At 34.5% G+C, this 15,091-nt stretch overlaps 1 protein-coding gene across 2 annotated transcripts; it reads left to right on the forward strand.

Annotated features, from left to right (window-relative positions):
• The first annotated feature begins 8,013 nt into the window (after positions 1 to 8,013).
• LOC135832683 (proton-coupled amino acid transporter-like protein pathetic) lies at positions 8,014 to 12,867 on the forward strand. Of its 2 annotated transcripts, XM_065346082.1 has the most exons (3): positions 8,014 to 8,271; positions 11,077 to 11,185; positions 11,364 to 12,867. In XM_065346082.1, exon 3 carries the CDS (start codon positions 11,399 to 11,401, stop codon positions 12,788 to 12,790), a length of 1,392 nt encoding a protein of 463 aa, XP_065202154.1. In that variant the 5' UTR covers positions 8,014 to 8,271; positions 11,077 to 11,185; positions 11,364 to 11,398; the 3' UTR covers positions 12,791 to 12,867. The 2 variants fall into 2 exon arrangements, with proteins under 2 accessions (XP_065202154.1, XP_065202153.1); XM_065346081.1 differs by lacking the exon at positions 11,077 to 11,185 and having other exon boundaries at positions 8,015 to 8,271.
• Positions 12,868 to 15,091: the final 2,224 nt, after the last annotated feature.

Raw genomic sequence — 15,091 nt, forward strand, 5'->3', positions numbered from 1 at the left:
ATGTTTCGCATTTTTTTGGTTTGAGAAGAGAATTACAAAAAAAGTCGTTTTTGGATTTTCGACATGATTTTGCAATCGATTGAAAAAATCTCTTTTGGTGACATAAATTCACATTTTATTCATTCATTTTTCACCAGACGCCCAATCCACGTTTTCTGGAAATTGGTAATAATAGGAAATACGGCTTGCCCTTTTTTCTGCGTTTTTATTAATTTTTTCCCGAAAAATTTAATATTATCACGATTTTAAATTATCTGGTGATTTCTGATTCAGTCGTTTTCTAATGAATTTTCAACAATTTTTCGCTAAATTTTAGCATTTTATCAATTTCCCATCAATTTTGAACCGTTTTTATGTAAACTTAATTAATTTCAAAATACTGAATTCTTATGGTTCGAAATTAAAGCAACTTCAAAACTTACGTCATAACCTCATAACGTTGTGAACTTTTGATGAGTGTTAACCTGCTCCTAATACGCGCGATTTTTCCTATGGTTTGTCAATACTTTGTTCATCATGGTGGCGTCATGAAAATTTGGTATTATAGCTCTGAGATATTATAGAAGACGCATTCATTGCATTAGTTTCTCTTTCACGAACACCCAGTGTTACTATTCTATCTCTTTCTCTATTATAAGTTATGTGTATCTCATCAGCTTCTTCTGTTAAGCATTCCAATTAACCGGTCATCCAATAATTGAATCATACACACACATACCTACTCAACCAGTGATGAGAATTTCATTAAAGTAAAACATACTATAACGCTTCGGAGAATAAGTATACGCTTCGACTATAAAAATTCGAACGCTCATTACTCCACTCGTATGGTTATTTCTGTAACAAAAGAATTACGTATTCATGTTACACTATGACAAGAGGATCCATTCTATTCTATTCAAAAATAAGTTTGGTTAAAAGTTCACATTTACTCGTACCTACAGCTGATGCGAGTAGCCCAACTATACCTTCCATCATGCCATTCATCGATTCCTGACCTGTGTCTGGAGTTTCATTCAATCAATGAGAAAAATTTTAATAAATTTTTCCAATAATTATTTCATCTCAAAAAACACGTATACCTTAAAACTTCCGGCCATGTACACAAACCTGTTGAAATAACGCCACTTTTTCGATGTCGGCTCCCTTTAACGCCACCGAAATACCCCAATACATTGTTGATAATACAACCCACCGCACCTCCCGCTACGAAAACGCGCCGAATAAAGAGCTGTAAATTAAAAAATACCGATACAAAAAATTAATCAAAGTCAACCAATATACATACTAGTTCTTTTTATAAGCCTGATTTGTTAGTTCACCTTCCTTTTTCGGCGCTTTTATGGCAATTGTTTCGAAGGCGAGATTTCACACACTTTGAAAAAAAAGGTAAATCTGCGGGTGTTGGGATCCTTTTGGTTTGTATTTTGCCGACCATTCTCGCCTTATAATCAATATTTTCATTCATCGTGATTCGTGAATATTAACGGAACTTCAGCCATACTCGCATACGGAGAATGATTCGAAAATTTGTAGGTACTCGCGATGTTCAACTTGAGCCACCAAAACACCAGAATTCTGCCATGTAGGTAAAAAACGCCTAATAAACATCACAAATGATACGTATCAAGTCTGCATGTGCGACATTCTAAATAAACATAAACCAGCGAGGTAACTTACAATAACGTTAAAATGCCAGTTACTCAAAAGGAGGCCGAAGATACGGCTTCGTGCAGACGTCAAAACGCCGAAACGATTTAACACACCGTTAAACTGCAAATGCAGCAGACACTTGCAAATTTATTGCTTTTTCAATAGGTACGAGTATTTTTTTTTACGTTGGGAGATAAAAAAACATCAGAATGGTTTAAATGAAGCTGATTTTAGGGTCGATTGTTTAATTATGAGGGGCAATCTCGTAAAAATTTACATTCTCCTGCATCATTTTCCCCGACAAATCACGTTTTTAAAGCTGTGTCTATTTATTTTTGATTTTTTTTTTTTTTAGTGATGATGATGGTTCGGCATAAAAAGAGAGTACCCTTTTTGAATGTGTTTTTGACCCTTGAAAAATGTGTATTTTTTTCAAAATTTTGAGTGGGTCATAATCAGAAATTTGAAAAAACATCAGGAGGAGTGAAATTGATTTTTGTGAAAAGTATTGCATTTGATGAATGTGGTGTTGATTTCATATGAATCGAGCCTCTTGATCACGAATATGATATCAGATTTGGTGCTGTGAAAATAAGGTATCTGATTTCTACACTCAAATGATACTTTCATCTCCACCTATTATCAAGGTTTTAATGTGAAATAGATGATCTAGCATTGTCGGTACACGTTTTCACTAATTTTTGACCAATATACTCGTATACCAAAGTTGAAATATCTAACCCCCGAGTACCTACATGTATAATTTAGAGAGGGAAAAAATAAATAACCCATATAAAAGAGCCACACACATCAAACCTACATCATCAATTTGTCTGCGTATACGGTCGAGAAGTCATACGCAACCCCAATACTATCATCTCGACACCCAGTATAAATACCAAAACACACTAATTAGATAATGAGCAACCGGAGCGCAGAAAACAAACGTCATTAGTTACCGACGCATACAAAAGAAAAGACACTAACGCCACCGCGCCGCGTGCTTAATAATATTAAAAATGGCAATAACCGGATTCACTTAAAAAACACATGCCTTTGTCAGTACATAGCGCATAATTAATGATTTGCTGACTTGTCCGCATAGGTCCTACGTCAGTCATTTATCAATGATGCTACACGTGTGTTAAGACATGCGCACCGCATCTTGTCTATAGGTATGTACCTATCTGCATCGTGCAATTTTATACTTTCCGCAGACGAGTTACGTAATACGTCAGCAAAAAATTACTCAACGATTTTAAGTCAAATTAGAATTAGAATACGAGTACAATATCAAATGAATTAATGAACGGAAACGTAACACGGCCTATGCTACAATAAAGGTAATTACTTTGGAGAGAGGAGAAAAAAAAACACTAAAAAAGTATTCGCTGGCGAGGTTATTGCAGAATTTCACGATGACAGATACAAAATCCACGCAACTGTTCACGCTTCAACTGGCCGTTCTTGTTCTGCGGTTTGCTCGTAGTGAAAAGCTGAAACGAAGCGGTAATTTGAAAATTTTTAAATTTATCTACCAAATTACCTAGATTTTGGAATACATGCCAGAATAATTACGATTTTAAATTAATAACCCATTTTATTTAGCAAACGTGTATTAAGTATACTATACGTGTATGCATTTGAAATCTTCAAACAAGTCTCGTGCCTCGTTCCCTTCTATTTTACGCAAAATTTACCAACTCGACTTTTTATTACATGCGTTATTTAAACATTCGGAACGGTTGCCAACAATTAGTCCGCAGGCTTGAATTTTTTTTCCTCCAAGCTTCGTTGCTAAATCACTCGCCCGCCGATAAATCTTTGCTCGAAACTTGCAAATGCGAGGTAAATATTTCGGATAGGGATAACTACGGCTCATTATTGTATTTGGTAGTTACTTAAGAAAGGTACGAGTTCTTACCTACTACCTCACTTACACCACCAAATCGAATTTAAAATCACCCGATGACGTAACAGATAGCATTTTAATCTTTCGTAAAAAACTTACGAGAGAATTATCAATCTCTTTAATCATAATTCCATAACCAAGTAAATACGATAGAAAATTTCTTTCATTGTCGCGTGCTCTAGGCACTTCTACTCGTACGTACTTTTCGATGGTCGAATGCTTTCAGGCAATTTCTTCGAGTTGTTTGTAGATAAATTATCGAATAATATCGTTTCCGAGGACATTTAACGTATAATTTTGCTGCTGTCCCTCGTTGCAGTTTTAAATCTCTGGGATATAGGGTTTTTCTCAAAAAAAAAAAAAAGAAAGAATAATTTGAGGATTAATTTTTTACACGTTTCTTAAGCATTGAACATACATGCGAGAGCAATGATATTATCTTCTTTGAAAAATCACATCAAAAGTGCAGTCGTTTACTAAAAAGCTTCTAAAAAGCCTCGTTTCTTGCTAAAAATTAAAATATTTTCAAAAGTTGTGGTTTCTTGCAAACAATTCCGAGAAAGCTCGTTTTTTCTCAAAAATAAAATTGTCGAAAATTGTCACAAAGTCTTGCTTTTTTCATAAAATTGACATAAAAAATCTTTTTAGCGAAATCGCTAAAAAAAATATTTTTTTTTTCAAAAATGGAGTACCCAAAAGTTGATCATTTTTGCCTAAAATTATCAAAGCGTCTCGCTTTTTATTGAAAAGTTGCAAAATAGTTCTACTTTTTTGACAAAAATTGTGAAAATACATATTATATCACTTTTTTTCGATGTTTAGCAAAAGTACCACTTTTTGTGTTAATTACCAGAAAATCTTGCTTATTCAGGGTGTCCACAGGTCTGGAAAACCTGGAAAACCTGGAAAAGTCAGGGAATTTGGTCGGTCTGGAAAAGTCAGGGAAAAGTCAGGGAATTTCGTAATTTTCACGCAAAATCCCTGGAATTTTGAAAAAACGATCAATTGAAAATTCTGAATAAGGACCTGTTGATGGAAGAAAAACACTGTTTTTCACTTCTCGAAACGCAAATTTTCAAAAGCTTTTGCCCTCGCTTCGCTCGGGCTTCTCTTCTTTTTCAACGGCACCATAAAAATTTCTAGTTTATAAAAATCAAGCTTTTATGCCAAAAAATGAACTCCTCACGAAAAAAACATCGTTCTTAAGCATCTCGAAATACATACAAATTTACAAGAGCTTTCGCCCTCGCTTGGGCCTGTTCTGTTTTATTTTTCAAAATCAACTTCCTTCAAAAAAAAAACATAATTCAAATATTCTAAAATTTTAAAAGCCAAAAAAAAAGCTACTCGTCCTCACATAAAAAAACCTCGTTTTTATGACACTCGAAACTCAAATTCTCAGAAGCTTCCGCCCTCGCTTCGCTCGAGCTTGTTCTTTTTTCTTTTTCAAGAGTAAACTTCCTTCAAAAAAACATCCATTCCAATATTAAAATTTAAAAAACCAAAAAATAAACACTCTTCGCATTCAAAAAAAAACTCGTTTTCAGGCATCTTGAAATGAAAATTTTCGAAAGTTCTCGCCCTCGCTTCACTCGGGCCAATTTGTCTCTCATTTTGAAATAAACAAATTTCACATTTTGAGGCCTTCAAAAATCAAAAAAAGAAAAGAAAAATTTTCATAAGTTATTACATAGGTATTTTATCAATTGGCCAAATTTGATGCATGTTATTTTTAATTAGAAAAGTTAATAATCAAAGTTAAGCTGTTTTTTATATCCGAAGAAGTATCCAGTTCGAAGAGAAGCTTATGAAAAAAATTACCCCCCCCCCCATTTTTTTTTAAAATTGAAGTACAGGGTAAGCATAAATAATTGAGAAAAATGGCCTGGAAAAATGTAAAAATTGGTCTGGAAAACCTGGAAAAGTCAGGGAAAATCATTTCCAGGAATGAGTGGACACCCTGTTATTGCCAAAAATTGCCAAAAATAGCGGGTTTTTACAAAAAATTCGAAAAGTCTCTTTTTTCCAAATATTGTACCTACTTATGTGTCATTTTGTTAGGTCAGAAATTGCAATAATTTTTACTTTTTTGCCCAAAACTACCTAAAATGATTTTTTTTCCCAAGAATAGTTCAGTAAAATCCCGAAAAAGTATTGCCTTGCTTTTTGTTAAAGTTGTGCCAGTTTCTATCTAGTTTCACTTTCAGATTTTTCCTGATTGATAAAGAAAAAAATCCATTTTTTTTGGTCATTTTTTTCGACTTTGAAAATATGTTTTTCTGATGTTTTTGATACTTTATGGTTAGTTCTTCGACCTTTTTTGGTTACTTGAGTAAATTTTTTTTTTCGAAAAGCTTTCGTGATAGCCCTTACTAGCTGCTAATAAATAAGTAGACTTGTACCTAGGTACCTACACCTATATTCAAATAATCCGCTCGTAATCACAGCTTTCTCGAAAGGAACTCTTGAATCTTTCCTTACAAGTACGCCGTCCCCCTGTTCTGTTGATCGATTCCAAATCAGTTCATTTCTTTTCGAGCAAACAATGCCGGTACCTGAAGAAATCTGAGAATGAAATACAAGTCGTGCTAACCTATGAAGTACCTACCTATAGGAGGTTGAGTTAGGTTTAACGTATTTTCTATCTGGAGTAATTAGAGCATGGGTTACAGTGGCACTTAATGGACTGTCAGCCAATTGCGATATTAATCATCCTACTGAAATATCCCATAGCCTACACCGACACAACTTCTGGTACCTGACAGTTACTGCGATTCCAGCAGACTGTGAAATACTTGGTTAAAAATAAAAAAATTCAAGTAACGAAGAATCATTTGTCTGTTTAATACCAGTACTAAATGATTGTTGAAGATGTCACTCGATGAGCGGCTCTTTCAAAGTAAATTGTGATTAATTGAAAAATATTGATAACTAAAAATAATGTGAAATGGGGTTTTGTGGCCTTTCTTCAAGAGGAGGAGAAACAAAAATTGAAAAATGAAAATTTTTTCACAAGCAAAATTTTGAAAAGAAGAAACCAATAATGTTAGCTTATAGTAACCTTTTCTGTGAAAGTAAACAAGTTAGTTGAAAGAGACACAGTTAGGCTTCTTGAAATGAGAATTACTCCAAGCCCTCCTCCCCTTTCAAGTCCTAGCTTTTTGAACAGCTGATAGAACTTTTTTGATCATTGGGTAAAATTCACCTATGATGATGTTTGAAAAAATGTTTTTCTCCCCCTGCTACTATTCTGCGTGTAGTTGAGGTTTGATACATGTAAAAAAGGAAGTGGCATTTTGACAATTCAAAAGCACTGACATTCTTTTAAATGGTTCTTGTAGAGCATTGAATAATCTAGCAAAAAAAAAAAGGCAGAATAATGTTGCCTGTATCTAAGATTGGAGGTACTATTGCATTTTGAAAATTTCCATCAATCGTAAGCTCCTTCAATTATTTTGAAGATGCGCCGAAATGAAAAAAAAATGACTTTGTAAGGTATGCTCATTTTAAAACTCTGTCATCTGGCGTAATAATCGGATCCAGTGCATCCAAAATGAAATAATACATCCTCGAAGATTCAACCTGAATCAACCCATATCATCCTTTGCTCCTTCAGTTTTCAAGCGTCGACAAATCAACTTGAAAGTACGTAGCTTGGGTTGCTGTATCAGTCATTTTTGAGGATATTCGCGAGTATAATATGTTGGTGAATAGGTAAATGATGCAATACAAAAAAATTATGTATTATTGATATTTTGTGTTTTAAATTTTCAATCAAGTGTAACTCCTGTAACTTTCAATAAAAACATCATTTTTTGTGTGAAAGTATTGCATCTTTCATGATAATTTTGAACTCTACTCGATAGTCGAAAATTCTCAAGAGTTACAAACGATGCGAAGCTTTTCTGTTTTTGGCGCAATTTAGTATCGTGTTTCTTCATTGGAGGTCCACATGGCGGATATCAGATGAAAAATTGTTCGACTAATTGTTCTGCCTGATTTCAGTCTCACCATTGATATTTTCATTTTATGTATTTGATAACACGTTCATAATGAAATTATCTGGTTCATAAACTTCTACGCATACGCTATAGATGCTTCACATACCTATTTAGTAGTAACACTGATTATGACGATTATGTCCAAAATACTTCTCACACAAATACATGTAAGAGTTAGGAAACTTCGTCGTGAGTGTAAGATATTCATCCTTTGATTATGAAATGATACGTGAAAAAGTAAACAGAATTACCATTATCGTGTCTGCATTATCTTACAAACACGACTGCATCATCCCATTAACACATGGCTAAAATTAGTTTAATTTTTCTCAACCGTAAAAAATCCACTTTCAGTGGTACTTTACCTTAATCCGAACTTATCCTATATCGAATCGCTATCATTTTTTAACCAAATTTTTCAACCACGTTGTTAATCATTTCGATTATCGAGGGATAAATGAGCCAATTTACGATATGTACGTTGAAGTGGTCGAGTCAATTTACGTAGCTACGTATTGCTGCTGTTGTAGAATAATTATAAGGTACTTATAAGATAATGAAGATATTCAGTATTGTTCTTAAAATCAGTTGAGTTCGAAGTGAGTTCGAATTTTTTTAAAGTGCAAAGGAGCTGTATTGGAAAATGGTCGACGACTGTAGTATTGTGATAATGTGATTTTACAGCATCTGCCACTCATTCTTAAGGTAATTAATAAAATAACATTATTAAGTAAACATCCAGTTGTTCTAAAGAATTTATATTATTATTCTAGACTACTTAATCGATTCAAAATTGGTGTGGTGAGTTGATTAATGCGCGTACAATCTCATATTAGTGAGCAATTGAAACACTTCACAGTGATTTGTTTAATTTTGAATTTGCGCTATATTCTGATTTGGGGCATTTGAGATAGGGTTAAAAAGTACTTTTTTTTTCTTGGCTATATAGTCTAAAGTGGTAACACTACATTCCAGTTGAAGACCGCGGCACGTTTACATTTTCAAAACAGGACTTTCTTATTCGATGCTATATTTCCACTAATTTCACATTAAATAGAACTAAATTTACGTGTGGTGAGTTGTTTTGCATTCTTGCTATCATGTAAATGAAATATTTGTTAAAACTATGAAATAAAGTGAAATAATCGCCGAAGTTCTTGAGTGATAAGAAAAGTCCTGTTTTGAGATGTAAACACCTAAGAGCACAGAAGTGTTACCACTTTTGGAATGTAGTGTTACCATTTTAGACCATATAGCCAAGAAAAAAAAGTACTTTTTAACCCTATTTGAAATCAGCCGGAGTCGAGTGTTCAAATACTCCCAATTTTATTCAACGTTTTTGGGGTGCGCCCAATTTTTTTAGAGCTTGAAAAGCCAACGTGGCAGCCATTGTTTACAGTGGTATGGAGAATATCGATTTTTCCGATTTATGTGACGTTTGAAGCCCTTTCTGTTCCCTCTCAACTCGCCACAGATTTTGAAAGTCCCATAGATCATTGATATTTTCGAAAATACTGATGCTATAAATCCCCTTGATGTAGTTTTTGGATCGATGAAGTCAGTGCAATGCTAGAAGTATCGTAAAAATTACTGAAATTAATTTTCAAGACATTTAATGTCCATTGTCCATTCCCTTTCCCCATCGGTTTGTGTCAAGATCCTCACCCATCTCTTATGTATAATTGTATAAATGATTCTGGAAAAGTAAATTTTCTAAAATAACTCATTCGGATTGAATAATTACATAAATACGTTTGTTTGCTCAACTTGGAATCTAATGAGGAAGGGGCTGAGTTATGCTTATGATAAATTTTCATTTTTGATTTTGCTGGACAATTTGAACCTTTTGTCGCCGAAGAACCACGACAGACTAGGATTTGCACCTTGCGACCCTGAATATCAAACTTTGTATAGAATCAAGTGATGAAAAATTCTTTTTCATTACCACCAAATTTCTCTGAAAAATTTCAAAGATTATTTTTGCGGTATTGTCAAAGCATTTTATCAGTGAAGGTAATAATTGAGTAACAAATAAAATTCCCTTTGCGTCAAAGTAGAACGTAAATCTACAAAGAATAATTAGCATTTTTGAAAATAGTTTTTGCAAAACTTCCCCCAAAAATTTTGATTTTCAAAAAAAAGTAGTATCGAATATTTTGGGAGTTGGTACTCGTATGTTAATGATAATTGTGTAAAACTAGGATCATTCAGTTTCTTTATTGAACGCTTACCTACTTGAAACCAATGAGAAAATTACCTGTCATTTCTTCAATGCTATAGAAGCTTTTGAGATATGAACCAAAAAATACCATTATCGTCAATTTATCTTCGATTTTGGAAAAGGAAAGGGCGAGGTGGATTTTTTTGTATATTTATCAGCATATTACAGTGGCAAAATATTGCGTTGAAAATTTTTTCAACATTTTTGAGGGCATAATTTTGTCAAAATTGTGTCAAAAAAATGTTATTTTTTTGTAAAGTGCTCTGTTTCTGCGAGAAATGAATTTAATTTTGTCTTTCTATGAAGATACTGATAATACTTCGACAATATAGAAAGAAATATTATTGAAAAAAAAATTTCGGGGTTTTGTACATTTAGAAACTTTTTTAAAGTTTACTTTTCAAAAATACCTAAAAAAAATCGTCTTTATACATACATGTATACATATATTGAATTTTGATAGGTATTGGTATACTCATGTTAATCATGTTGTTCCAATAATTAGAAAAATGCTATTTTTGAGAATTTTTTAATAATTTTACATTTGTGCATTCATATATTTGTTTTGATTATTAGGCACTTGCCCAGGTTTTTTTAACCCGATTTTTTTTTACTTCATCGAAAATGGCAGCACTGTTTTCGGCACTGTACACAATTAGCGGTTTGAATACGAAACAAAAGAAAACAAAAAGAAATGTTCGAAGCTCAAAGTTGAATCTCTCCTACAGGTGTTTGAAATTTTCAATTGCAGATCATTTTAAAAAATGTTGAATGCCCTTACTATCCACAAAAAAAGTTGGTAATCAAAACCGCAAACGTTTATTGCGACAGAAAAAATGAAACAAAAACTTTATCAAGTACGTACGTCAAATTCCTTGTAGTTGATGTACTTGTAAAATGATAAGATTTTTGCCAAATCTCGAAGCAAATCAAGTTGGAATCAAGTTGGAATCAAGTACTGTAGCTTGGCATTCCCATTACGTTTTCTATTGATTCTGTTTGAAACGCAGTAAGTACAACTCACGAAAGGGCATCTCTACAAATGAATTATTTGAAGTTCAAGATTGTGAGAAATTTTTACTTTTTGAGAAAAATATTTTTAAAAAAGCACAAAAACGTGGTTTTTAGCTCCAAATATTCTTAATGGAAAGACAATAACAACCGAGAACTGATAAAATTCTTCTGTTTTCATTGCTGTTGAACTGATTCTGTCCAATGAAATTAATTTGTGGGTATCATTCTGCAGTTATATATGAACCAGTCTAGCTTATCTTGGATTTCATTTACAGTTTTTCAAATGCGTAATGGGTCCGTACTAAATTCTCGTCCTTCAACCTATCGTCTTCAGTGGCATCAGATTGAAATTGCCCAGTGAAATCGAGAACAAATATTTTTCATGTAAGCATAATTCGACCCCTCCAAATCCCAGGTTACGCAATTATGCATACCTTTACTCAGCACGAGTTGCATACTCACATGCTTGGAGGTCATTGGTTTATAGTACACTCTTGTAGAGCACTATTTATATGTAGCCTTTTTTTTCTTTAATTCCAACTCGATTTTGTGATAATTTCAGCAAAAGATCTGCTCATCGTCGCATTTCACGTTGCAATGGCACAAACCTGCAAATCGCCTACGCTGATTTCGCTTCAAAATATTCCGATGCAGGACAAAGAAAAAGAAAATCCCTCGCCCGAATCACCTGTAATTCTAGAAAAATCATTGATGGAGGAAGAATACGATCCTCATGCGTATGGCAAACAGCATAATCCAACCATTTTCTGGGGCCCTATTCTGCACTTATTAAAATACATCGTTGGAACCGGGGTATTACTTCTACCATACACATTCAGAAGCGTCGGCTATGCAGTAGCCATTTTTGGTACAATATTCGTTTGTGTCCTGTACATACACGTGATACACCTTTTGTTAGAGGTTGAATATCAACTCTGCAAGAAGCTGAAGACTCCTAATTTAACTTACCTCGGCATCGTGCAAGGAGCATTCGAACAAGGACCCAGGTTCTTCCGAAAATTAGTACCAGTTGGCAAATTCTTGGTGTACTTTCATAACGTTTTCAACAAATCACTGATGAACAGCGTTTATTTGATAACGATAGCGAATAATTTCAAAGTGGTGATCGACCACTACTACGAGACGAACACGGACGTCATCACCATCATGACCGCATTGATGGTGCCTCTGATTGGTTTAGCTTTGATTCGAGAATTGAAATTTCTCGTTCCACTGTCCATGATGACTAACGCGTTCAGTGTTTTAAATCTGTTATTAATTAGTATCATTCCGAGCAGTTACGATGGCACAGCCGATATGAAAGCCGTCAACGACATCTTTCAGTTTCCGAATTTTTTCGCCGTTCTTCTAGGATCGTTCGAATGTACGACACTTAGTTTGCCTGTAAAAAACGACATGAAAAATCCCAAACGCTTTACGACTTTTTTCGGTGTACTCAACATAGCCTTATCGACAACTGCCATAGTTTACGGCGTTTTTGGAATACTCGGTTATGCTAAATACGGCGATCGACTGCAAACAAATATCATGTTGAATTTACCCCCTGGTGAGGCGATTCCGCTGGTTATTCTGAGTTTGCACACTCTGGGAATGTGCACCTCTTTCATTTTATTCGTATACATTTCTTACGATACCATATGGAATAATGTATTCAGTGGCAAGCGTGTGAAGCATCCTCTAGTCATCGAGTGCGCTGTTCGAGTAACAATCTGCATCTTAACTTACTGCTTCGCGGTCGCCATTCCAGATTTCAGACTGCTGCTCTCTCTAACCAATGTAATAGGTATATTGATGGATGAGGGTATGCCACCCATTTTACATATGCTTTTGCTGGTCAAAAAAGAAGGCCAAAGTACACGTTTCTATTTGACTTTATTGAAAGATTTCGTCATTGTTTCGATTTGTTTTTGCTTATTTATGGCAGCTCTAGTTGACGTTGTTCAAAATATTATAACATTTTATTATTAGTTTTTTTATACGTCTGTGAATTTTTTTATCGTTGAAAAATATTATCCGGGATAATAAATGATTCAAAAGAAATGTTATATTCATATTTTGCTTTCGAGGATTTCAATCTATCTTGACTCCTCAACCCCTTAAGTTATTATAAATTTGACTTAAATTGAGAAGAACCTCTTATATCCGTGCAACCTTGAAGAATCATCACTAAATACCCCTTTAACATTGCCCCTTCGGTATATTTGATGTGAGGCGCCTGTTTGCCGCCACAAGGTTATTTTTTTCGCCGGCAACAATACACGAAAATAAAAACGATGTCTGGAGACGGGAGAAAGAAAACTTTTAAATGTTTCTTTTTTTTTTGCTCTTCGTGTCGGCTTTAAAATATGTATAAAAGCTTTGAAGTTCGTAACTTCGTTATTGCAAGCAATAAAAGTACCGCAGTTTTTTCCCCCTCTCGCACCGCTGTCGGCTTTCTCAGCCTATTTACCCTTTTGTGTTAGCCTGCTCGTCGCATTTTTCTCTTCCAAGTTGGAAGGAATACGCCATGAAGTTGGCTCGTGTAGCATCTCGGTACTATATAAGCGCCCCAGGATTCTAAAATATTTATATTTCCATTTATTTAAATAAACCAAATAAATACAACCTTACAGCAATGACACGCTGCGACGTTTTATTAAACGCCCGCACCGTCGGCCGACCATCCCTTTATCTACTTTCCCTTAACGAGCTACCTTCTCGCGAAAAGTTGGCGAGTTACGTTTACGTTGCTAGGTGTTTCTTCGTACGACGATGTCTTGTTTTGGACTTGGGAAATTCAAAATGAAAGAATGAATTTGTGACTTCAGGGGTACGTGTAGTTTGTTGCGGAATCTATACAAAGTGTAGGTACTGACTATCTTGGTTTGTGACTTGATTCGTATAGTGTAGGGTGAAGTACCTATCAATAATATTGCGCTATTTTTTTGGGGGGTAATCAAAAAATATACTTTCTAAATTTTGTACTTTGTATTGACGTCCTCTCCCTCCCTTCGTCCAGTCAAGTGCACAAAGTTCTAAAAATTTCAAAAAAATTCATTTGTATCGAAAAGAAATTTTCAATTTTTTTTTGCTCAGGTAATCTACGTAGCCTTCTATCAAGCAGGTATTTGTGAATCAGTTCTTCCATTTTAATTCTACCGTCTTGTGGAGACACATTTGATTTTTTTTTCAATTTTCTAAACTTAGAGCTCGAGCTGGGAGGATCAAGCGTTGACCTAAAAATTGAAAATTTTTTCTACATCGTATTATACGGTCATTTGGCTATGACCTTTTGTCTGGCTCCATCGAAATTGAAAAAAAGTTTGAAAAACGACCCATCAAAACGTTCTACCAGAAGTATCAGTATTTCCAGCTGTTTTAGAGTACCGAAAACGTAAGAAATATCGTTTCTTCCCGAAAATACAGCCATCTTGGAACCTTTCTGTTCCAATATGACATGTAGGCTACCTGTTTCAAGACGACTAAAGTTGAATTTTTTTTTGTTGAATGAATTATAAAACTACTCCACTTGGTTACATATAGGCTTCATTTTTGCAATACCCTTTTCGTTCGTATTTGCGTATTTTTTATGCACGGAATGGAAAATTTTTCAATTTTAAAATTGCAACCGAAAACGAGATGCTCGTAAAAAAAATACTTCGCTCGGTACCTATTTGTATGTAATAGGATGGTGTTTTTCTCGGTCTTAATACGCGTTACCGTAAAATCCTATGTACCAGTAGGTAATACTACGTATGTAGCCGATGCCTGTACGTAATAAAAAATGAATTAAAACCGTGAATGATTAAACACATTTTGGGTGGATTTGTGTGTTCGTTTGGCGCGTTTCATTTTAGATATCCTGATTAAAAAACATTTTTTAGCTGGTGTGCTCATGTATGTAGTATGCACGTTACATATGTGTGCTATTTCGCTATTCCTATGTTGCGGACATCTCCTCTGTTTCAAATTATTCATCAGCTCGAGATTACATCGGTGTATTTCTCACAACGATTTCTGCGTACGTGAATACGATGTTCTTCCTTTTTCGTGCCTGCTGTCAAGTACAAAAAATGGCCCAGCGTAGGCGTTTTTCATCCTTCAAGTAGTTGTAGTGTGGTCAAGTGTACTTTTTTGAGCGAATCTTTCACTCTACAGAAAGCTCAGCTTCAAAGGTAGGAAGGGTTGAATTTATTATATGTAAATATTGAAGAGAATTTTTGTCACCACATTGGAGCAAGGAAAAAGCCTTGAGCATCCCCCCTCCGTTTTGCTTTCAGTATGTTCGCT

The sequence above is a fragment of the Planococcus citri genome, chromosome 1 (genome assembly GCF_950023065.1).
Source record: "Planococcus citri chromosome 1, ihPlaCitr1.1, whole genome shotgun sequence".
NCBI lineage: Eukaryota > Metazoa > Arthropoda > Insecta > Hemiptera > Pseudococcidae > Planococcus > Planococcus citri.